Source organism: Colletotrichum gloeosporioides (assembly GCF_011800055.1).
Source record: "Colletotrichum gloeosporioides strain Lc1 chromosome Unknown consensus_59, whole genome shotgun sequence".
Taxonomy (NCBI): Eukaryota; Fungi; Ascomycota; class Sordariomycetes; order Glomerellales; family Glomerellaceae; genus Colletotrichum; species Colletotrichum gloeosporioides.
In genome coordinates this window covers 481,662-505,876 of record NW_025544704.1, presented here as the reverse complement: position 1 = coordinate 505,876, position 24,215 = coordinate 481,662, and the positions used below count along the sequence as shown (strand labels likewise).

The following is a 24,215-nucleotide window of genomic DNA, read 5'->3' as shown; positions in this document are numbered from 1 at the left end:
CCACACAGCACTGAGTTGCTATGTGAATCTGGTGAGCAAGTGTGAGCGGGATGAATCTCAGTCGCACGAATATTCGGCATCGGCATCGGATGTCGAGGTCTCCAGTCTCCAGTTCCACATAAGACGCGTCAACTCTCGTCCGACGTCTCTGAAGAGATCCTCGCCAACCCCCGTTTAACCAGAGACGACGCCAGACGACCATAAGACCGGTCGCGACAACCCCGCAACGCCGCCTGTTTTCAACCGTCGTGGCGTCTGTGACAAACTTCTTGTTCGCCTTTCCACGTTGGGCATGCAGACCCAGACACCGACCGCTCTTGCGGCGTGCGCATTCCCAACGTTCTTACATTCCTCGTGTGCAGTGCGTTGTCCCCGCGGCCACACGAGCACGTGCTGTAACTGGCTGCCGTGCAACCGTCGAGGGCCTCAATCTCCAAAAGGTGGGGGTTTATACTTCCTATGATGCCCACGTTGCTCAAATCAGTCAACGGGAGTGGCCGGCGGCGCACTATGTATCGGCGACGATGGATTGCAACTGCAGCTGTCGGGGGCCATAAGTGCGTGTGTGAGATGCAGTCCGGCGCACACATACAGCCTGAGCCAGGACGAGTTGCCCTCTTACTTGGTCTCGAGGGGGGTCCCCTACTGGCTAAGACCGACACACGCCGCCTTTCGGGTTCGGCCCCATCACGCTCAGAAGTCGGTGTTCCGAGGACCACGCCACTAGTCGGCGCGCGAAAGCGACGATGAGACTATGCGGATGAGCACACATTTTGTAATGCGGTTGCCGTCTACCGCGCGTCCACCCGGCTTCGCCGCATCGGGGGCATTGATCTAAGCCCCGCCGGCGACTCGGCTCAGCCTGTCTCTTCTAAGTGCTTGAGCAATGGGGTGAGGGCCGGCAGAGAACGGCAGCGCTATATTCGGGGCGGCCTATTACAAGCCTCCCTTGCCTGTCTGTCGACGAGGGGTCTCCTTCGAATTTCATTTCGCCGTGTCCGCTGAAACGGATTTTGAGTCTCAACCCAGGTTGACTTTTTCAGTCGAGGCTCCTGCAGTCGCGGCATGAGGTGAGTGGGACGGGGCCCAGCGAATTGTTTGATGCTTTTGGCCCCCAGGAAACATTCATCTCCGTGGCAGGAGGGCTGTCGCTTTAGCTGGGTAGAAACCAGAGTTGCAGCCAAGCTTGACGCCTCACTCAGTTGTCTGAGAACTGCCAAATGTGGAAGGAAGCAAAACACCCATGAGATGAGTAAAGACGAGGGGTTCGTAGGCTGTAGAACGCAAATAGCGCGGCTGCCGAAATAGCCTCGCCAAGATATTCGAAAAGGCTCACAGGGCCCGCTGACGGAAACTTTTTCTTCGTGTTTTCTCGAAGACGTCTGGGCAGGCTCTGTTGCGACGAACCAGAGGGCATCTCGAAGCTACGAGAGCCTGGTCCATCTCTCCACACATCCACGAGCCAAAAGTGAGTTTGGCCAGTCAGCTCCACGATGCCGATTGTGACAGCAAGCTTGGGTCACCGAGCCACGATGGTGTTCGCGGCCGAGATGCAAGTTGCGTAAGTCGTGGGGGAAGCTGTCAAGTCAAGCCACTGCCGGAAGAGCCTGCCGACATGACAGGACCCTGAAAATCGGCTCGTCTGTGTCGACACCGGACAGTCATCGCCCCCCTCTCGAGTTTGGAACCCTGCGCGCGTGAACGAGGAAAGAGAACAACAGATGCCTCGCTCCGAAGACCGATAAGCTGCTGGGTCGCGTTACCCGTCAGGGTGACCTGCCTCCGGGGCTGGACGGCAGATGGTGAATTAGCTCACGGGTCCGGGTCCGGGTCCGGGGTCTGACGTGGACTTTGAGCTCGTCTGTTGTGGCGGTGATGGCATCGTCGGTCGTCTGTGGGCTCCCCAGCCAATGGCGAGGATTCCAAGATGGCCAGTTTGGGTATGTCGGCAACCTTAATCTGTTGAAGGCCCCTCGGGTTGGCCCCATCTTTGGAGTTGAGCCTTGCGATTGCGGTTCGGGGCCGCTGCGGAAAGTGGTGTTCTGGGCTTTCAAGGATAGCTTAATCATAATGGCGTTGGTGGTGGTGGCCCTGCGGGTGGGCAAAGGAAGAAAAAGGCGTCCACGGGTCGTTTCTAAAATTAGAGAGTTGGGTTAGGTTCCGCCTCGGGGGGTGGGTGTTGGGTGGGTGCCTGCCCTGAGTGGGCGATCTGGCGAGCCCGACGGACCAGCCACACGCATTACCACCTCACCACCCGATAACCGGTTGCTACCAAACGTCGTCCCGTGGGGCTGAGCAGCACCAGCAGCAGCTCTCACAGGCTCAGGTCAGCAGTGAGGGCCTATCTCCGGTCGTCACATCTGACTTTTGAGCTGAGGGCTGACCATTCACAGTGACAGACGGAACGTGGGCAATTGAAAACCCGGTGCCAAGTGGTTTAGAGTGGGTTTTTGAGGGTGCAACCAACCTGCAGTAGTGAATGCAGTAGTGAGCTGCCGCAAAGGGACAGCGACACAGAGAGAGAGAAGAAAAAACAAACAGCTGAGCCTCCGCAAGATGACGACCACCATCCCGGGCCACTTTAATTGCGTGGACGTATGGGGCCCGACTTGCAGCTCTGGACGTGTCAGACAACGAACTGTTGTCGATCAAGGCAAATCTTGATGTCGATGGTGTCCTAGGGTGCCAATGGTGTTTATGGTGACTGAGCAACAGACCACCGATCGGCTTCCAGTGGCTGGTGATGGACAGTGAATCCTGGCAGAGAAGATGGGAAACAGGACTTTGCTGTGCCCAGATGTTACTGCCATAGTAGGCCGGTAGAGGCAAGCTCATGTACCGATACTGTGCACAGTGTGGCAACACGATTCACTCTCCTCCCAGTTCTCATCTGAACCACGAGCTCACGACACACGAGTCCGACCGGCCAAACACGTTCAAGGACGAATGAGAAACGCGAGAGACAGGATGCGTACCATGACCTCTTGCGGTCTAGCCCTGAGGTTTTACAGGCCCACGAAATGTCAATTTGCTTGACTTCGCCGCCGTCGACCCGGTCTTGGGAAGGGGGAGATGGGCAGGGTCGGTCGCTAGCACTCGCAGCCTCTCAGCCAGTGTTGGGTCGGTCTTGGTGTTGGTCTTGGCCCGGCAGTTCCTCATCAACCCGCGGCAGCATCGACAAGGCTCTGGTGCAGGTGTGAGCAGATGTGATGTGAGATTGGAATTGGGAGGGGTTGTCTTCCCTCCACGATCCCACAGAACTGATAGGCTGCGAACCTAGGAAGGTGACGACAGGCAGCGCAGATGCCTCTTTACATGAAGAACACCGACTTCTGGAAAGACGTCGATGGAATCACGGGAATCAATGCCAGAGGCAGCTGGTACTTGCTCGTAAATGCAGCACATCAGCCTCTGCTAGGTTTGACGCCAGTGTCAGAAAGAGGTAGCCGTGCGCAGGCAGCACAGCCAAAAGGTACTTTTTTCTGTCTCTTTTTAATTCTGGCGTCACCGGTTTCTGCCCTACGGATTCCATGACCCCTGTCCGCCGCTCGCAGACGCTATCTGTAGGTCGGTTCCGATAACCACCCCAGATCCTCTTCCTCATCCTCAATTCCGCATGTAGGCATTCGTGAGGATCAAGTCTTCGGCCATGATTCTCTTTTGGTGTTGGTGTTTTTGTCGTTATGCATCGGTCATCTCCAAAGCCCCTCCAGCAAAGAGCCAAGACACAACGTAAAAAGCCCTGCGGACATGTACGAGCATGGATGATGATTCGAGCGATACAGTGTTCCCGCACGGCATGTGGGAGGTGGAGGATAGCTCTGCTCTATCGCCGTACCGCAGTCGGCAGGTATTCGTAAGGCGCGCAGCCACGGCGAGCAACAGCAGCAGCAGCAGCCAGCAGCAGCCAGCAGCAGTGTAAAGGTGTGGATTGGCCGCTCGACGCCGTTGCTCGGGCGAGGGATTCCCCCAACGGTCATGGGTGTTCCTAGAAGGACCGGGGGCTGAGTCGCGCCGCTAAGCTGTGTGGAGGCGAGTTGCAGCCCGTCAGCAGCCAGCCAGGGGACAGTGACGGGAGCAAGTGGGCACACCGTAGGGCAGGTCTGTTGACTTTTCTTTCCTTTCCTTCACTGATGGATGATTGCGGGCATTGTTCCGCAGGCAGGGCACGCACCGGGCAGGCTGAGATCATAGGTGCTGCGGTACATAGAGACACGAGAGAGACATCTGGAGAAGCACTGGCAGCAGGCCCCACTGACCGCGACCGCGTCCGCAATGGCTTGGCTGCCAGTGCCGACCGACCGCCTGGTGCTGGTGCTGGTGCCGGTGCTGTTCCTGCTGCGCATCACTCTCTCTGCTGCTCCGTCCCATCTCCACCAAAAACTCGTCGCTGTACTGCGCCACGTCCGCGTCCTTGTCCCTGTCCCCAGTCCCGTCCCCGTCCCCAGCCTACCTGTTTGCACTTCGCCCTCTGACATCGACGTCCCGGTCTATGGATACCACACGCATGTACGTAACCGCACCCCCAACCTACTACGAACGACCAGTTTTATAAACATCAACGCTCGTCCGTCTTGTGTCAGCCTCTTGCCTCTTGCTCCCATCACACTCACATCCGTTTATATTTCTCCCACCTCCTCCCAACCAACGCTCAAGGGATCTCCTCTCCTTCCCTTTCACCTCTTCTCCATCTCCCAAACTTTAAATCAACCAACCTTCGCTTTCCGGTACATTCGTTGACCAACAAGCAACTCGACCCACTCACTACCCGAGATCCATTTACAACCTCGACGACTGCTACTACTACCAACTTTCCGATAAACAACACACAACAACCGAAAATGGGTGTCGGCCGTGTTATCTGCGTGGCTCTGCCATTTATCCTCACCGTCGGTTCTCTCATCTTCTTGATGGTGGCCGCTCTGGGTGGTGTTTCCAACAAGGACCTTTACGTGTTCCGCGTCAACCTCACAGATCTCGAGATCAACCCCGTTTCACTATCAAGTGTAGTAAGCCGCGATGTGAACACTCGCGCTCTGCTCAGCGGCGGCTCCGCCCCCGGCCTCTCGAAGGCCCAGACCGACAGCTCTGGCACCCAGACCAGCAACGTCACTGCCGCTGACCTCGGCCTCGACAACCTCTACGACATCGCTCTCTGGGGCTACTGCACCACCGACACCAACGGTGACAAGACCTGCACCAAGGCCAAGTTCAACTGGGCCGAGGAGTACCTGAACACCACCACCCTGACCACCATCGGCTCCGTCACCGGCAGGAAGATCGAGCTTCCCGACGAGATCACCAGCGCTCTCTCCGCCTTCAAGACCGTTAGCAAGTGGACCCAGGTCGCCTACATCATCTCCTTCATTGCTCTCGGCCTCGAGATCGTCTTCGGCATCTTCGCCAATTGCACCCGCGCCATGTCCTGCATCACCTTCCTGATCGCCTCTCTCGCTTCCGTCGCCGTCTGCGCCTCTGCTGCTCTCTCTACCGCCACCGCCGTCGTCGTCGTCGGTGCTGTCGAGGCTTCCGCTAAGTGGTACGGTGTCTCCTCCTCCTTCAACAACAGCTTCCTCGCTCTCATCTGGATCTCCGCCGCCCTCGCTCTCGGTGCCGGCTTCTTCTGGATGTTCACCATCTGCTGCTGCGCTCCCAACCACACCCGCAAGGAGCGCAAGCGCCAGAGCGACGGCGAGAAGCTCCTGCCTACTGGCAACACCAATGCTTACCAGCCCATCCACGAGGAGAACGGCTACTACAAGCAGCAGCAGGCCACCCAGTACGGTGCTCCCCGCTACGCCAGCGGTGCCCGTGGTGACATGGCCTACGAGCCCTACTCCCACCGTTCTTAAGCGATCTTTTGGTCTAATGGGCGGTAATGTCTGTACGAAGAAGCTGTGCGATCTGGCACTCATTTGATTTTGCATCGTTGGCGTTGGGTAACGGACTTTTATTATCACGAGCACGAACGACATGCGCGGTGGAAGTGGTTTACGAATGGTCTAGCTTGACGGGAACTATGGGGGAGGGCGAGGATTCCTGGGGATGGATGATACCCAACCAGGCTTATTGTCTATAGAATTCATCATGCTTATACAGCGCAAAAACAAACACATTAGATTTTTCATACATCGTTTCTCAGAACCAATTGTGAGCCATTTATCTGCTGGTTGGATCGTTTCATGTGGCAGAGTTCGTCTGTCAGTGAATCGTGACAGCAACGTGCATTCCTCGGGCAACTCACACTGTCGATGGATGCTTCAAAATTTCTCCCACACAAATCGCGAACCAAAAAAAAAATCTCCACACCCAGAGCGTGAGAGGGGTGGTTGATGACTCGATCCACCAACCTTGCTGACCGCACCTGAGGAGTTGAAGGATTTCCTGCCGCCTATGCGACAGCTCAGCCGCACAAGCTAGCATCATGATCCTGGGACAGTAGGCAGCAACAACAAAACTCATTCGCTACTTTTGTTTTTCTCATCTCTGCAGTAGCTGCGACGGGGAAACGAAACGCTCGTTCCTGCGAGAAGGACTACATCAACCCCTCCAGGGTCTGGTGAGATTTTAAGACCGAAACCAAAGGACTTCCCAATGAATCACTATGCAGTTAGTCATCATTTTTTGATATCCGTCTGCTTTCTCAGTTTTCAAAAATAGCCGCGCAAGAGGAGAGAGATGATGGTTTTGGAAATAAGACCCAAGTAGACTAACCGCCTCAAGCAGCAGAAACCAGAGGTAGCCCGGCCCTCACTACGGCGGGACCATCAGCTTACCCCCGTCACCGGCCTCTGCTTCCTAAACCTGGGTGCCACATCGAGTAGTGATGATGGCGAGCAGCAGCAGTATCTCCTGGCCGGAGAGGACACGGACCTCAAGGTCTACGATGGGGAAGGCATCCTGCAGTGCCAGCTGAGGATCTTCCGCGCCCAGCCCATCCACGGCATCAGCGTCGGGGGCGGCAGTGTGCTGCTCTGGGGCAACCAGGCCGTGGCTGTCCTGCCCGTCAGCGTGATCGAGGCGTGCCTGTCAGGCAAGGCTGACGACCACAGCGCGCCCAAAGTCGTGGAAGCCAAGGCGCCGGACTGGATCTACGACGGCGCCATCTGTCCCGAGGACCCCTCCCGCGGCGTGCTCGTGACGGCGCACAACGAGGCTCTTGAGTTCTCCATCGCAGACGATGGACGGCACGTCGTCTTCGGGAGGATCGTCTCCCCGTCCCGGCCGATCCTGTACTCGGCCAACTCGACGTGGGTGTCTGGCTCCTGCGTGCTCATCGCCGGCGGCACCGTCTTTGGCGAGATCCTGCTCTGGAAGTGCCACTTTGACGATGGCAAGCAGCAGCCGTGGTGCGAGGTCCTCTTCGTCTTCACGGGCCACGAGGGGTCCATCTTTGGAGTGGATATCTCGCCCGAGATCGCGATGGGCGAGGACGGCAAAACGGCACGGCTGCTGGCGAGCTGCAGCGATGACAGGACGATTCGGATCTGGGACATTTCGGAGCGCGAGGGGGCGCCGCGGCTGCAGTACGACTCCTTTGGCGAGGCGCGGGAGACCGGGTTTGGCGGAGGCGACGACGGTAATGACGGCGGCGCGGCACCCGCGGATCTGTCGGCCACGCGCGTTGCGTCGAGCAGGCCGCTCGCGATGGTGATGGGACACATCTCGCGCATCTGGCACGTCAGGTTCCCGCGCACGTTCGGGCCCGCAGGGGGCACGGTGTATTCTTTCGGCGAGGACTCGACGCTGCAGAGGTGGAGGTTGGACGTTGACGAGGTGCAGTGGCGGCAGGGCCTAAGCGGCGGCGGCGGCAGCGGTGACGTAGCCGCGAGCCTGACGCATCTGGAGACGTATGCGAAGCATGATGGGAAGCACATCTGGGCGACCGCGCTGGCGGAGAGGAGTGATGGGGAGGTGGTCGTTGCGACGGGCGGGCAGGACAGCAAGATCAACCTGTTGACTGACCGGTCCACGGCCAGGGTCGGCGAGCTGCCTCATGAGCTGAGGACGCTGGTTCTGAAGGATGTGGTTGCGAAGTCGCCGCCCAGGGGTCAGGAGTTTGCGATTCCGGCGGAGACGAGGGAGGCGTTTCACCGGTTTGCCTTCATCGGCAAGGACACGCTGCTTGCGACCAGCACGACTGGGAGGTTGCTGGTCGGCTCGTTTGGGAAAGAGCTGACCTGGGAGGAGATTGGAACCGACGGGACAACGTTGAGCGCTTTGAGGGCTTGCACGAGTCTCAAAAGCCCAATGGAGGGACTGGCGTTGTTGGGTACTGCGAACAAGAAGATTTTCTTGTTCAGGGGGGAAGAGATTCGCGAGATCGGGACGGTGCCTGGCAAGGTTGCCGACATCTTCTGTCTGGGTTCTTCCGAGAGCGGGAAGCTCGAGTTCCTGGTCACGATACTCGGCGGCGAGGAAGCAATGCAGATCCTCACGCTCGACCTGGAGACCTCCGCCATCACGTCTATGATCCCGGTCGACCTCGACAACCGCTTCGTCTTCACAGCAGCCTGTCTCGTCAACGATCTCCTTGTGCTTGGCTCGCGGCACGGACACATGGACGTGTTCCGTCGCTCGGGGGCCCAGCTCAGCCCCTTCCCCGCCCCGGATCGTCGGACGGCGGACAGCATCACCTCCATCAAGCCTCTGGCGACCTCGCCCGAGAAGCACATCATCACGACGAGCAGAGACGGGAACTACCGTATCTACGAAATCGGCCCGTCGTCGCTCATCCTCCGCCACGAGACGGCGCCCACGGCAGTCCCGAACCTCGAAGACTCCTGGATGTCCGGGACGGACCTGATTCTCTGTGGTTTCCGCAGCAAGAACTTCGTGGTGTGGAACGAGACGCGGCACGAGGAGGTCCTGAGGCTCGACTGCGGAGGCGCCCATCGCGCTTTTGCGTATGATAGGCAGGACAGGGTCAGGTTTGTCTTCAACAAGGCTGCTACGCTCGGTGTGTATGAGCAGCCCGAGACGCAGAAGGCGGTGGCCTGGCACAGGACGTTGAAGAAGGGAACGCACGGTAGAGAAGTTAGGGCCATCGCGTTCTCTGGGCGGTATGTCGCCACCGGCGCCGAGGATACCGCGATCCGTATCTGGGAGTACAAGGACTCGGAGAAGCCGCTTCAGAGGAAGATGCGTTGTATAAAGGTCGTCAAGGTCCACACTGCCGGGCTTCAATCTCTCAAGTGGCTCGGTGAGGAGCTCCTCTTCAGCTGTTCCGGTAACGAGGAGTTCATGGTCTGGCGGGCCACGGATCTTGGTGCCGCTGGGCTGGGGCTCATGCGCGAGGCCGTCTTCGAAGACAGAAGCGCAGACGGGGACTTGCGGATCACGAGCTTTGATGTTGCGCGGGTGGAGGGGATGGTGGTAATCACCATGGCATTCTCCAACTCGGTCGTCAAGACGTATCGCTATTCAGCGGACGAGGGATTCGAGCTCCTGGCGACAGGCCGATACACGGGCGCGTGTCTCACTCAGGTGCGGCATTTGAAGGTCCAGGACGGCACGTGGGAGGTTGTCACTGCCGCCACGGATGGCTGTGTTGGTATTTGGAAGAGCGAGGGGGGAGAGTTTGTGTTGAGACATACTGCCAGGGTACACCAGAGCAGTATCAAAGCTCTCGATGTCCACAGCACTACAGACAGGGTTATTCTCTTGACTGGAGGCGATGACAACGCCCTCGGCATCACGACCCTTGACGCGAAGGACGGGTTCAAGCCGGTTGGCAGGGCGGGTGTGAGAAAGGGGCATGCAGCTGCCATCAACGGGCTCACGGTGCTGAGGGTCCCGGAGCGTGGGGAGATTGTGTACGCGACTGTGAGCAATGACCAGAGAGTCAAGATGTGGCAGGTCGGCTGGCGACAAGGCGTTGAAGAGGTCACTTTGTTGGCAGACCAGTATAGTGGCGTTGCTGACGCTGGTGATTTGGAGGTTATTGAGGGTGGCAAGGTCGTGGTTGGCGGTGTTGGATTGGAGATTTGGGATTTTGGTGCAACGGTTTGATGAGCATAAGATATCCGTGGATAGACAAAGGAAACGATTAGAGATAGAGGTGTAAATGACCAGACGCAATATCCAATTTGTCTATAATGTCTATTTGAGTCATGTCTATTATGTTTACCATCAAGCCAGCAATAACGACGACAACCATGGCATATTCCATGTGTAGTAGTCAGATCCATTCTGCGGTACACCACACTGCTATTTGCTTGTAGTTCGATCTCTAAGCCCATGGCCCGTCCGGACTACACAGTCTCGAGGCTGACGTGCTCTCGGAGCTTGTAGTAGTTCCTACAAGCCTGGTCTTCACACCATGTGACCTCCTTAAACTCGTTGTCCTCGGTGAGGTTGTGAGACGTCGGGTCCAGGACAAGGTACCACCCAGGGCTCGAAGGCGCCAACGGTCGTCCTTGATCATCCATCGCCTCAAATGAACGAAAAAGTGCTAGTTCGTAACACTTTTTGTGCTTGCCACAGCGGCGAAATTCGGACTGCAAACAGGACAGATCATTCTTTGCCCACTTGTGATTGTCATGGCCATCTATATTTCAGTGAGCATTAGACATCGGCAAGACAGGCCTAGCCTGATGAAGGAACATCAACTTACCAGGGCTACGAGGGCAGTCTCTCAGCCAATTCGGGGCTTTCGGTGCTTTTGGGTGAAGCAAAGGTTCGAATCTCTCTCTGCCTTCGTAATGCAGGCAGAGACAAACATCAGGGTCGAAGCAACCCATAAGGTCCAGGTGTTCTGGCCCTTGATACCACGGACATGGGTCGCGCGCTTGTTCTTCCGCCAGTCTTTGTCGCAGCTTGTCAGCGTTCAAACGAAAGGCCCGCGGGGTACGGGGAAACGACATATGCATCGTCTTATCCAAAATTACCGACTGGTCTGATAAGAAAGCACTATACTTAACCGGTGGTAGGCCAGGCTGGTGAGAGGCATGCTCGCAGAGTCCCAAATCGACGCCAGTTCGGAGAAGTTTTGGTGCCTCTGAAGATACCCTGGCGAAGTCATCCCAGTTGAGTGTCTTGTGCTCACACAAGCGGATGTATCCCTCACGACCGATGCATATTCGTTCGAGTGGTGCCTTGTTGCGCTCGGCCGCCGAAAACAGGCTGGCTGTGTGCTTTTGCTTGCATCCAGAGCAATACAATTGACATCTTGCTTTGGAGAACTTCCAACCAGATAGGTTGCGATTCGCATAGCAGGGCGCGCAGAACGCACTCGGTGCTCCAGACTTTAACGCGTCCACCGAACCTGGCGCTTGCACTGGCGATGGCCATAGGAACTCGTACTCGCTGCCCTTATACCACCACTTTTCGAATTCGCGAGACGAGAATAGGCACAGGAACTCGCGAGATGCTCGCCGGAGCTGACATATTGCCGCCAAGTCGAGTCGTTGTATTATGTTGAGGAGTATAGGGTCGGGCAGTCCGCATAGAGGGCTCCGCGCGGCGTTTTGCCAGACCGCAGCCATCCACGGGTCAATCCTTGTGTTCTTTGGCCACCCCAAAGCATTCAGATTATTTCTGGACTCGGTATGACCATTTGTTCCTGGAGTGCTCGTCACTGTAGCTTTGTCGTCGGTGTCACAAGGCCTGTCCGCATGGCCCACTTGAACAACGTCGCTTTCGTCACTGTTCATCGATCCGTCATCCTGGCTGATATCAATTTCTGTGCTTAACAGAGTGAACTTTTCTAACCTACTGATTCTTCGTCACTTTCTTTATTGTCAGTGGTGGTCCAGTCGCTACTACTTTCTTCACTTTCTTCATCTTCGGTAGTGGTCCAGTCGCTGCGTGCATCATCGAGTTCACCAGTATCGTCTTCTTGGAGACTGATCGAATCTTTGGGGTTCGAGATCCTCTGTAAGAAGCCTATCAGGCAGTGTGCCATTTTCTGATTACCACGTCGGAGTGTACCATGTTGGTTGCGACAATTCTCGAGTCCACGTGGACAAGAAAAGTCTGATACATAGATAGCCGTTCAGGTTGAAGCCACACAGAAGCTAGGTCGTGGTTGTTCTCCATTGAGGCGTGTGGTCAAAAGGGTCCCTAGACTTTCCGGGGCCTACCCTGAGGATAGAAAGTCGAAGTAGGACTCAAGATATCGACAACGAAAATCGAAAACCAACAACCCCCACTTCATGTGCCGACTTGCTTTAAACGGCATCCGTGGACAGACACAACAAAACAGAGACAGGAACCTGTACTATATGCCGTAGATCTCAACTTACCCGTGAGGTTCGCGAGTAAGCCCGTCCACGTGCTCTGGTTATCCTTACCATCGTCTGTTTCTTCATCATCACTACTTCATCCACAACCCGTACTACCGATCTGCAAATCTTTCTTCAGAAAACCAACTGACCACGAGATGCCCATGCTCAGCGACTTGAAATTACACAAGTCGTCGATGTAACCACTAGAGCATGTGGAGAGCTGCAAACCCCTGCTCTATTCGCCAGCCTTAAAACCGAATCTGCCACTCAGGGTGTGAGCGAATCTGACATGCATACAACCAAGCCTCTTCCTGCTCCGCCAGAATGAGCCGGTCTACCCCGTTCGTACACTCGAAACAGGAATAGATTGGCCCGTCTTCGTCTCCTGTAGGTGCGGGACCCTCGCTTTTGCATCGCAGACAAGCTCCTGGTCCTGGTCGCGCTGAGTTTTAGTTTTTGGACCCTGCGATCCTTCAAGAGAGTAGGTATGATTAGGTAGCCGCGGTCTGCCTTAACCCACCCTGGTCGATGGACGGCAACTGAGACTAGGACTCTGAAGGCAGCAGAATTAAAATTGATGACGCCCTTTCTTCCCGTGTTCCTTCGTTTCTTCGTAGTCCCCTCCGTCTCTCTCGGTTTTGCCGCTCGAGAGGCGTGTGTTCCTGTCTCACACAATCCCGCCCAGAGGCGTACAACAGTGACCATGCATTCCCTGGCTTTTATCAAAGCCTGCGTCCTGACGGCAGCGGCGGCTTTCGCGTCTACGGCGATTGCTGAATCAACCTGGATCAGGCCAGATGCAAGTGGCGACTCCAACTTTAGGGGTTGGTTCATCCAAGGCGTTACCAGTAAGTCGCCACTTCGAGACTATCACGAGCTTCCTGGACAGGACTGACGCTGCACTTCCACGATGAACAGCGAGTCCGAAGTGGTGCGCAAACGGGCAGTTTAGAACAACGTCCGCGGGCTACGCGGGCTGTTGTACGGATACGAAGTGTCCCCTGCCTACGGACTGCCGTAGTAATGTCATTACTTGGGATGGAGGGAGCACGCAGGACTGCAACGCCGGGGCGACCTGTTGGACGATGTCGGTCTACGCAACACCACCCGCGGATGGGGCGTTCAACAGAGACATCTGGTGTGCTGGCGCCAACACGGAGACGGAGTTGTTTCTGTCGATAGCAGCAACAGCTACCTCTTCGTCTTCTACCGGTTCGTGGAAACCCAACTCTTGCCAGCAAGTAGCACCGTGTTAACTTTTAGACGAAATAGGCCAAGCAACTTCCACTTCCACCAGCGCGAGCACTCCGACGAACACCTCCGCGGGCTCTGATTCGGGTTCAGGTTCAGGCTCGAGTAGCAAGGCATGGATAGCCGGCGTCGTCGTTGGCCCGCTCGTGGGAATTGCGCTTGGAATACTGGTTTTCTTCATGTTGAGAAGGAGATGGAAGAAGAAGCATGCTGCTGCGGCCGCTCCAGAGGGCCAGGAGCCCGCTGCTGCCGGCCATGGAATGCAGCAAGACTGGTCCAAACAGACACCTCCCGGCTACACCCAACAGCAATGGCAGGCTAGCCCACAACCTCCTCCATCGGAGATGGAAACAAATCAGTGGGCTGGAGGTCCCAGGGAGATGGACTCGGGATACCCTGCGGCTGAGTTGGATGGGGGATATGTGGCAAGGAACTGATGGCTTCTGCTAACAGTCTGAATTGCTTCTCAGAGGCACGTTATTGACAGTGTGCTAGGCAGGAGATCCAAGGTAGCTTATCGAAACATAACTGATGAACCACTCTGCCACGAGAAAATACGTTATACTTATGTCGACCCAGGAATTAACTTCTTCATCGTCAGCCATTGTTGCGATTTGCTGACGGTAGGAGATGCATCAAGTCTACGACTTAGTAACCTGAAAGTAGAGCTAAGCGCGACTACAAGATCCTCCCAAAGAACGTTATTGAAAAGAAAAGCGACCTTTTCTGAACTTTCGCGCTTATGACATTCACATACACAAAGATTCAAGGAATTCAGATTGAGAATTAAAACAAGAATCATGAAACAGTAGATACGACGACGACAGTAGACGACGAAAACGACGACAATAATGAACGATAGCAACAGCAGTAGACGACAGCAACAACGACAGTGAAGCTGACAACAGTAGAGATGACGATAGTAGAGACGACGATAGTAGAGACGACGATAGTAGAGACGACGATAGTAGAGACGACGATAGTAGAGACGACGATAGTAGAGACGACGATGGTAGAGATGACGATAGTAGACGAGGGTGACAGCAGACGAAGACGACAGCAGACGAAGACGACAGCAGACGAAGACGACAGTGGACAAGGACGACAGTGGACGACAACGGCGACAGTATAGATAATAACAGTAGAGACAACAACGATACTTAGCGGTCCAACCTTGCCTCCATAAGGTATTATTCAACTATCTGGTATAAGGACAGTCTGCTTTTCTGGCAGATAGATAGATATACAATACCGTCGCGCCCAATAACACACGCGAACACAAACTTTAAATACTGTGATAAATTATATATGCAAAACCGCGAGTAGGTATTCCCGATGCCAAAGCCAAACGAACCACGCTATGCAGCCCACCACTGTGTCTACGATCCCCTTGTGATGTTGGGACCAGTTCCGATACCGGTCAACGTCCTGACAAACCAGTGTGCCCAGCTTTCCGTTTCGAGGCTTTTCTTGAGCTCCTCGGCTCGCTTCTCAACGTCCTCAACCTGTCTCTCAAACAACCTGACGCCGTCTTCGACGTCGTCGACCTTGCTTACGAGACCGTTAACCTCGTATTCTAGTCGCGCAACCAATACCTCCACCTCCTTAATGGCTTCAGTGATGTGTGCTCGCTCTTCGGCGATGAGCTCCGAAGAGCTTTGCTTAACCCGTTGGTAAGCCTCGCTGAGCTGGTAGTAGAGGGTCTGAAGGTCTTCCTGTTCGTGAGCGTAGTGCTCGTCCATCCCTTCAACAGCCTTAACCTTGGACTCCACCCAGGGGTTGACGTCTCGTTTGATAGTTGCGATAGAATCGTAAAGGCTGCGGGCAAACTCAGCTAGACTGGCTTGCTGTTGCAGAGCATCGGCTGTAGCAAAGTGCTTGTCGTCGTAGACCTCGGTGATCTCCTCCCATCGTAGAACGGCTTCCTCTGCTTCACCAAAGGACAGCCTACGAGGCCACCGAGCTTCGTTGAGGGGGTGTTTATAGGAGAGCCTAGAAACTGCGATAGAATGACGCCGCTGCAGAAAGCCCACAGCATTGTTATCACCCCGCTCCGCCTCGAAAGGTCCATGAAGGTCCGCTTCATCAACCACTGAACCAGCCACAGATGCTTGAATCTTCTCAGGCTCCTCTTTGGCGGGTCCGTTTGGAGGTGTTGCGTATGCACCTTCCACACGTGTTGAGCTGGGCTCAGAAGCTTCGCGGATCTGCTTCACCTCCGGGGACTTGGGCAGCTCCGGGGACCTGACTAGCTCCTGCGACGATTCCGGAATTGCCTGCGCTGCGTCTGCCTCCTTCTTGAACTGTGCCAGGTACTCTTCTGGTTTGTTCTTCCAAGTGAAGGCTCTACCAACCACGACGGGAGATGACAAGGCTGCTGCAGATGTGTGCGCCAGTGCTGAGATAGGGGCGCTGTTGCTGTAGCCATTCTCACCGAAATCGTCTCTGCTAGGACGACTTGCATGACCTCTCAAACCCGTCCCGACGACGTCTTTAATGCGCCCAAGCCCAGACTTGGCATCGCTGACTCTGCCAGCAACCGACTTGAAGACCGTTTTCCTAAGGGCGTCTTTATCTCCGGGTGCGTCGACCACACTAACGGCTGAGGCAGGCGCTGGAGCTGAGTAGACACCGGAAGATTCCTCTCTGTGCTTCTGAATTTCTTCTTCGAGAGGCATTGATTGTGTTCGCTTGCCTGCTTGCGCAGCTAGCTCGTCTTTCCCAAATAGCGGAGCACCAATGTCCGATGACTTTTCCTGGAGTTCAGGAACCGTCTTTCGGGGTCTGCCGTACCAGAGCCATTTTGCACGCTCACCATAAGCCAAGGCAATGAACTTGTCAATGTCGACGGTCTCGATATCAGCAATGCCAGCCTTATCTTTTCCGCCACTAACCATGCCGATGACCAGCTCACCCCTCTTGCCGCCAATTTCACCGACGGCAGACTTGACAGCTTTCTGCACGCCCCAACCTTCGCCAGCGGCTGCTTTCGCAGTGGCGCTATGGAGCTTCAGAATAGTCGGACGATCCAGTCGTCTCGTCCGCTCGAGCTTGTTTGATTTTTGGAAATAAGCAATCCCCCGCTTAGTGCTTTCAATGTCAAAGACATCTTTGGATACTGGAGCACCGTAGTAGTGTAGACGATTTCTGGCACCCATTAGCATGCCCAGCAGGGCCGCTACCGTTGTTGGTCCTAGGATGCCATCTGTCGGCTCGACGTTGTACGATTCTGCGCCGAGCTCCGTCCACCAGTTTCCGATGGACTCCTCCGTCTTGTCGCATAGTAATCCATCGATATATTCGTTATCCAACTTCCCAAACATGAACAAGGAAACCTGGCACAGCTTGACGAGTTCTATGACTGACTGTGGAAAGGGGACCTTCTCGCTGGTTTTGTAGAGCTGGTAGAATTTGGCTTGAGTCGGGGGTATGGGGTCCGCAAGAGTCATGCCAGATCGACCGGAACATCCCAGTCGCTTGAGGTTCTCGTTGACGATGAAGGCCTGGCGGTGGGTGCGAATGTCGCCCTCCGGCACGGGTATGACTGTCAGGGCCGAGGGAAAACTGCTCAGGTTGGTGACCATAACATCGCCCAGCGGTGTTTCCTTGGGTCGGGCGTGGTATTGGTGGATGGCCCTGAAGTAGAATCGCAGTCGATCCGACCAAGTGCTCTCGTCCGCGGGGACGGCCAGCACCCCGACCACGACGGAATGCTTTGGGTCGCCCGTGTAGGTAAGAATCACTAGAGTAGGAGACTTGCGCGAGCATGCCCATTGTTCCACCAGATATAGTTCGTAGCCTTGCAAGACGCCTCGTCGCTCGATAACGGTCACCGCTGGATCACTCTCAAGGTACCTGCAGAACTGTCAGAGATTCAAACTCCCTACACTCGCGCTTCACGAAAACCTCAGAAAATCTCACCTGAAGGCTACAGGATCGGCAAAGACCCATTTCTTCTTGGCCGCCGGTAAGGGAGATGGTGTCGTGGACTCGACAGAGGGCTCCTTTCGCGCCTCCAGAGGCAGGGGTGTGTCCAGGGGAGAAGGGCCTTTGCTCCGTTGCTGTTGCTGTTGCTGAGACGCAACCCTCGCCAGTGTCAGATCCTCCTCACGATGCATTCGCGGGTCGTTGACCGGGAAGGGGAATCGGAACGCCATCTCCATAGATGGGAGCGCAGCATCGACGACACTAAAGCGCCCAGCAGCTCTACCTCCACGCGGTCGCAGTCGAGATCATAGTCGCCTCAGATCGTTCGGTCGGGTTCGCAGACTGTCGTAGATGCAGAAAAAGGCGCAGAGAATTGAATGCCGCCCTGCATGTGACTTGCGCGTCTCTTTTGGTCGTTCTATATCGTTTCCTTCTGGTTCGGAAAGCGGTCGGCATGTGACGCAATGTAGGTGGGTGCTGCTGTCGTGGATTGGTTGGGCCGCTGCAGGAGCTGTACCACGGGCTGCTTCAGCGAATGGATAACGGGCAAAAAAAGGGTGGCAGCGGTCAACGCTAATGTTCCAAGGTAAGGTAAGGTCCCCGTCTCTCCGCGATGGCCCAAAGATCTACCTTACCAGCCGCAGCGCGACAGCAGCAGCTACCCCGGCTCCCCTGCCCGTAATTATGCGCCCCCTCCTCGCCCACACCTGCCCGACTTTGTGCTGGACTTAACTGCCACCCGGGCCGCCCATTTCGCCGCCGCGGCAACTCAATGCACTCTGGGCGGGCAGTCGCAGCACTGTATCACCTGTGGGCCTGCGCACTTGACCACCCGTGGACCTCCCCCGGCAACTCTGGCCACTGATTCAGCTACCGAGCACGCTACCTGTTGACGGTGACAGCCGTGTAGAACTCCATCCTGGACAACCATTCGGCGGGACCAGCAACATTCACCCTACCGGCTCAACGACTGCCGTCATTCTCTCGGAGATCCGATAGACATCACCGCTTCGTTGACGACCGGAGCTTCGATCGAATCTCCCGCTACCATGACCAACCCGTCGTAACTTCCATTACTTGAGCCCGCCGCAGCATCCACTACGCCATCTACACCACCAATCCCACTTATCACCACATACGAGCCACCCCGAAGACCGCCCCCAGCATGGCGGAACAGAACCCCATGATGACGCTCCAGGCGGAGCTCTCCCGCTTTCGCAAAGCGACTCTCAACTCGGCTGTCAAGGACGCCGACAAGCTCCTCGACATGCTCGTCCAGGCGCGCGAGCAGATTGCCAATGGTACGTTCGCCGTCCCAGGACGGAGCCCCCGCCATCGCCCGGAGTCGTATGCTCACATTTCCTGCTCCTCGTGCTACAGCTTCCGATCCGCACCGCGCAAGCTTGACCATGACGAAGTTGCAAAACCCCGTCAACGCTGGCTTTGATGCCATAAACAATGACCTGAAAGACGTTTCGAAAGCGCAAAAGGTCTTTGGGAAGGCCCTCGACAAGGTGCGTCTCACGAGCCCGCCAATCATGGGACGAACATCAACTAACACCAGCTACACAGTCATTCCCCCTGCGACCTCTCCCGACAGACTACGATGCGATGGCTTCGTATCCTTCGTTAATAAATCGTGCAGTTGCCATGCACATGCTGCGCGAGGGCCAGTTTAGCGTTGCTTCAACCTTCCTCCGTGAAGCGCATGAGCGCCCTCCCCCGCGCGCCGCCTCCCCCAACGGCAACTCGCCAAACGACCTCGAGGCCGACATACACTCTCTTCAATCTCAGGAGCTGCAAGACAAGTTCGCAAACATGTACAGCATCCTCCATGAGCTCAAGAACCGCAACCTGGTGCCCGCCATCGAGTGGGCCCAGCTGAACGGTTACGACCTTGAGGCCCGTGGCTCCAACCTCGAGTTCGAGCTGAGCAAGCTGCAGTTCGTCTGGCTCTTCAAGGGCCCAGAAATAAACGGCCTCCCTGACGACCCTCCCGGCTCGAATGGCCGCGCAGGGGCTTTGGCCTATGCCCAAGCCAACTTTGGACGCTTTCAGTCGCGGCATCTGAAGGAGATTCAACAGCTGTCGTGCGCCATGGTGTACGCCTCTAATATTGGTCAGTCCCCTTACGCCAACATCTTCGAGACCTCGGCTGCGTTCGACGACGTCGCTCTGTCCTTTACACGGGAGTTCTGCTCCCTGCTGGGGCTGTCGGCTGAGTCCCCGCTCTATGTGGCTGCGACTGCTGGTGCGATTGCCCTCCCGCAGCTCATCAAGTACACGACCTACATGAAGGCCAAGAGGACGGAGTGGACAACAGAGAACGAGCTTGCCTTTGAGACGCCGTTGCCACGCAGCATGATCTACCATCCCATCTTTGTCTGCCCTGTCAGCAAGGAGCAGACGACGGAGCAGAACCCGCCAATGATGCTGCCCTGCGGCCACGTTATTTGCAAGGAGTCACTGCAGCGTCTCACAAAAGGGTCACGGTTCAAATGTCCGTACTGCCCCAACGAAGGTCACATCAAGGATGCCAGAGAGATCAAGCTCTGATAGAGAGAAGAGACACCCACATCGGTTGGGACATGTCATTCGGTTGAGATACAATTCCTCTTTGCCCAAGCGGGGAAGTGTAGAGTACATTATTGATACAGGTAAACATTACAAACAGGGTGGGGCGGTGAATATGTGCGACTTGGAGGAGTCTGGGACCACAAAGGCGTCTAGGAAGAGGGGAAATTTTGGTGTTCAGGGGTTGGCGTTTTCTTTTTCACTTTGATGACTGGGTTGTCGGGGTTGGGAAGCGTCTTTTAGTTTCTTGGAAATGAGATACAATCAAATAAGCCACTTCACACAAATGCGTCTCAGGCTTTTGGTTGATTCTGTTTGCGAGTGAGCTGATCGAATGCTGAGACCTTGAAAGGCATACGACAACAACTCGGGATACACGACCACCCGTTTTCTTGGTTTTCCTTCTTTGCCAGGGCGTCTTGGGGTGTTGAGTTCCGCCTGGGCCGTTGAAATGAATCGAATATCCTCGAGGGAGCCATGAGATTGGAACATGCTGCTCATCAAAACTACTTCACCTCATATATGGAAATGCATTTTATGGACACATTGTTTCATCAACGTTCTGAATTATCTCATGCTAGATAGGTTACAGCAAGGAAAGGTGAAAGCAAATCGCTGTCTAAACCCAGAGGCGGCCTCGACGCTGTGAAGAGCCAGTGGTCCATGTGGGCGCAGTCGGAGGCGCCGGTCCCAAAGGTCATCGTGGTATCCTGGGTTACAAGTCCGTCGCCAGTGCGACCAAAGTAGAATCAATCCGTAAACTCCGCTCCCAGTCTTCGTCCCCCACAGTTTGGGTGGCGGGAGCGAGCATCGTCAACGCCGTACAATGTGCACAAACAAGGAGAAATAAAAAAAGCCGATGATGGGGAATCTCAACCAGTCCAACACGCTACCGGCCCGCGTGTCACCGTTCCGTCCGTCCACGATCCCTTCCTGGGCTTCAAGTCTTTTTTGGATAAGAAAGGTGGCATTGTTCGTAAGTCATGTCTTTGTACAATCGCGCGGCGTCTCTTTTCAATCGTTCGGTGCCTCGGTTTCATCGGGTCAAGCCAGCTCCACCCTTCTTAGTCGATCGTCATTCGGCTCGCGACAGAGGGCTTTACATCTTGAAGGTTGATGGAGTTCAAGTCCGGATTCTTTTCAAGATCCTTGGAAGGCTTGCGCAGATGAGTCTTCAGACCGGCGTTGAAGTTGCGCATGCAGACAACGCAGTTGACAATTGTGCAAATGATTAGGAGAATGGTGATGACAGTGAAGGCGGTAAGAGACTTTCTGACCGGTTGATACTGGTCGCGAGTCGCGGGTTGGTAAATGCGGACGAGCTTGAAAATGAAGTAGCTGAGCGCGCCGAAGTAGAGGACGAGAACACAGATCATGCCAATCTTGTTCTCGATTCTGGTGAACCAAGCCGCCATCAGAAGAATGGCAATCGTGACGGGAATCGCGGCGATGGTCAGGCCAAATTCGGCATCGGTTCTAGCGTTGACGATGACGAGGAATTGAACGGTGAAACCAAGGAAAAAGAAGAAATCGAACTTCAGCAGTGCGATATAAATCTGGATGGGATTAGCAAGGAACGCCGGTGGCAAGTGGCACAAATGAACGTACCTGGTAGTGGAGGAATCGCTTCTTCATTCTGTAGTCGGCTCCTATCGTCTTCAGAATGTCCCAAGCGAAGACCTGGTACAGCTTCCACGCGACGAAGCCCATGGTGATGGTGCCGAATGCAAGGATGCAGGGAATAGCAACAAGATACGGCTTGACGTCAGCCCACATGTCGTCGTTGGGGTTGATGAGCGCGTTGATTCTCTTAAGCTCGTCGACGGCCTCGGCGATCTGGTCCACCTGAATGGCTGTGTATACCATCAAGGCAAGGTTGGCGATGCAAACACCAATGACCTGAATGGTGTTTTTCGCCCTTAGAGCATCCCAAACGATAACCAACTCGTACAAGAATCCGAAAATGAAAAGCGTGAGAAAGGTGGGAATCGTTTTTCTGGGCGAATCTTCCTTGGCGTTGCCGGTCGGCGCATCGTCAGTCAAGCTGGTCTGGAACTTCCAGAAAACATAACTAAATGATTGTCAGCGACATGCGATCACAAACTTCGTGCGGTTAGGCGATTGGCTTACGCCTCAAAGGCCAGGCAGATTATGGCCTGAACGAGAGTGATGCCGAAGAAGATCCTAGGCCATTTGGCACCCATGAAGCCGAAGCCCATGAAGCCCTGGTTTCCGCTGGCGGGACGAGAACCGTTCATTGTGGATGGAGCGAGGCCTTCGCGAAAGGCGTATCCTTGATTATATGATGCTTGGGGTGGGTTGTACTGTTGCTGGTACTGTTGTTGATACTGCTGAGCGTACTGTTGCGCTGCGAGTTCTTGGTCGTAGCCGGCAAAATTCGGGTCACCGCCGAGCAATGAGCGGCGGGAGTCTAGCCTCGTAGCCAGGTCGACGGTATTGGCGACTCCCCGGAAGGAGTCGAGAGTCAGGTGGTTCTTGTGAGGCGGAAGGGGGTCGTCGATTGGGAAGGGAGACGACGACACAACAGGGCGGTCGAGACTGTCGTCGTGTAATGCGATTGACACAACGGCAGGCGGCGCCAGTCGGAGAAGGACGGTCGGGGGTGGGTGAGTGTGTCGGAAAGCGTGAGGGCGACTTCTCTATTCGGGAGTGGCAGTGGTTAAGGGATAAAAGCGAGTGGAGAGCGAGGGAGGACCCCGTCGGAGGAAATTCGACAAACAATAAGCAGGCGCTTCTGGCAAAGAGGAAATAAGAAGAAGGTTAAAAGAAGGGAGGAAGAAAAAGCGACGACGGGAACAGAGAGTTTCGCTCGTGCCTTCTTCTCCTTAACGACGGGATTGTTTTTGGGTTTGAGTGACAGCAAGGGGGCAGCTGTTGTTGAAAAAAATAAAAAAGAGGGAATTGGGAGGGGAGGAGTGGTTGTTGGTACGAAGCTGAAACAGGTTGAGGAGTTTGATCTGTTCAGTACAAAGACGGCCCAGGGCCCTTTTTCGCTGTCTCCGGGTTTTGACAGGCAGGAGGAAAGGCTGGGCGTGGTCTGCGGTCTGCGGCTGTGGAGGGAGATGCGAGAGCAGGAGGGGGGAGGGGGGGCGATGTAGGTGAGGTGGTAGTGTAGTAAAAGCAGGAGCCAGCACCCGACTTGCTGCAGCAGCGGCAGGAGGCAGAGTGGCAGGCGCACACACACACACACACACACAGGCAGGCAGGCGCACCTTACTGCACAGTACCACTGACCTGACCTGGGGGTGAGAGGAGGCAGTGACCGGGGTGTGCGCTAGGCGGAAAGAGGGAAACCTAGCAGGGGGGTGGAGACCCAGGAGTGAGCAGGTCGAGGTGTCGCGAGAGACGGGTGGAGCAAGGACCAAGGACGAAGGACCAAAGGGGGGGGGGCCAAGCGACCAAGGACGACGGAGGACGGAAAGGCTGGACAGGGAAGCCCGGGGTTTTGGAGAAGAGGAATTGGGCAATTAGTGGGGTGCAGAGGCCAAGGAACTGCGAAGTGCCCTGGATGAGTTGATTGATGGGGATGCGAAGGGGGCAAAATAAACAAGTTGAATGAAGGAGAGTGTCGAAAGTCGAAAGTCGAAAGTCGAAAGTCGGCGTCGCTCGATGACGGACGGCGGCAGCGATGATATGATGAAGTCAGACGGTAGCGGGATGGTGGTCTCTGGAAAGGTCCAAGGAGCTTTGGGATGGCCTCGATTCGCTGGTGCGGTCGATCAACACCTCATGGGAAGGATTCAGTGTCGTTCTGGGTGAGATGTAAGGCGAAGGCGGGTGGGGCGCTGGATGGTCTGGCCGCGCAGTGCGAGTGCGGCACCCGGTTTGCAAAAAAAACGGCACACCTTAGCAGACCCTACACTTTGGGTGCAGCTTACTCTACTAAATAAAGAGATAAAATAATATAAAAATAATAGAAAATTCTAATGTACTCGAAATAATATGCTCTAAAAGTCTACGAAGTTTCGTTACAGTAAAGTCTCTATTGAGGTATAATAGAAACTATACTTTTAAGGAGTCTGTGTTAGTGTGAGGTGTAGAGTGTGCCGTTTTTTCTGCAAACCGGGTGTGCGGTTTGCGTCGTCTGGTCTTGGGGAGTTTCTTGGTATTACGGAGCAGAGGCGTGTACTCTGTACTGTGTGTCTTGAGGTGCAGGTGCAGGACTCGGCGTCCTCCTTTTCTCGTATTAGTGCGGCGGATCGCGGATGGATCGAT

General features: G+C 55.4%; 6 protein-coding genes across 6 annotated transcripts; 3 read left to right on the top strand and 3 right to left on the bottom strand.

The window, feature by feature from the left end:
* Positions 1-4,841: 4,841 nt before the first annotated feature.
* GCG54_00000280 (uncharacterized protein) lies at positions 4,842-5,852 on the top strand (the record flags this gene model as incomplete). Its single annotated transcript, XM_045400421.1, has 1 exon — positions 4,842-5,852. The coding sequence occupies one exon, from the start codon at positions 4,842-4,844 to the stop codon at positions 5,850-5,852; it is 1,011 nt and encodes a 336-aa protein (XP_045262072.1).
* Positions 5,853-6,594: 742 nt separating this feature from the next.
* Positions 6,595-10,011, top strand: GCG54_00000279 (Regulator of Ty1 transposition protein 10; the record flags this gene model as incomplete). The annotated part of the gene is made up of 2 exons (XM_045400420.1): positions 6,595-6,609; positions 6,709-10,011. The coding sequence occupies 2 exons, from the start codon at positions 6,595-6,597 to the stop codon at positions 10,009-10,011; spliced, it is 3,318 nt and encodes a 1,105-aa protein (XP_045262071.1).
* A 242-nt stretch (positions 10,012-10,253) lies between these two features.
* GCG54_00000278 (uncharacterized protein) lies at positions 10,254-11,905 on the bottom strand (the record flags this gene model as incomplete). The annotated part of the gene is made up of 4 exons (XM_045400419.1): positions 10,254-10,549; positions 10,616-10,795; positions 11,234-11,683; positions 11,767-11,905. 4 exons carry the CDS (start codon positions 11,903-11,905, stop codon positions 10,254-10,256), a joined length of 1,065 nt encoding a protein of 354 aa, XP_045262070.1.
* Positions 11,906-14,857: 2,952 nt separating this feature from the next.
* Positions 14,858-17,635, bottom strand: GCG54_00000277 (Protein STB6; the record flags this gene model as incomplete). The annotated part of the gene is made up of 2 exons (XM_045400418.1): positions 14,858-17,333; positions 17,400-17,635. 2 exons carry the CDS (start codon positions 17,633-17,635, stop codon positions 14,858-14,860), a joined length of 2,712 nt encoding a protein of 903 aa, XP_045262069.1.
* A 935-nt stretch (positions 17,636-18,570) lies between these two features.
* Positions 18,571-19,961, top strand: GCG54_00000276 (Protein RMD5-like A; the record flags this gene model as incomplete). The annotated part of the gene is made up of 3 exons (XM_045400417.1): positions 18,571-18,706; positions 18,786-18,919; positions 18,978-19,961. The coding sequence occupies 3 exons, from the start codon at positions 18,571-18,573 to the stop codon at positions 19,959-19,961; spliced, it is 1,254 nt and encodes a 417-aa protein (XP_045262068.1).
* Positions 19,962-21,043: 1,082 nt separating this feature from the next.
* On the bottom strand, positions 21,044-22,537 carry GCG54_00000275 (UPF0658 Golgi apparatus membrane protein C23H3.04; the record flags this gene model as incomplete). The annotated part of the gene is made up of 3 exons (XM_045400416.1): positions 21,044-21,535; positions 21,588-22,050; positions 22,110-22,537. Coding segments are annotated over 3 exons (1,383 nt in total), but the record flags the coding sequence as incomplete, so codon positions are not given.
* Between the last annotated feature and the right edge of the window lie 1,678 nt (positions 22,538-24,215).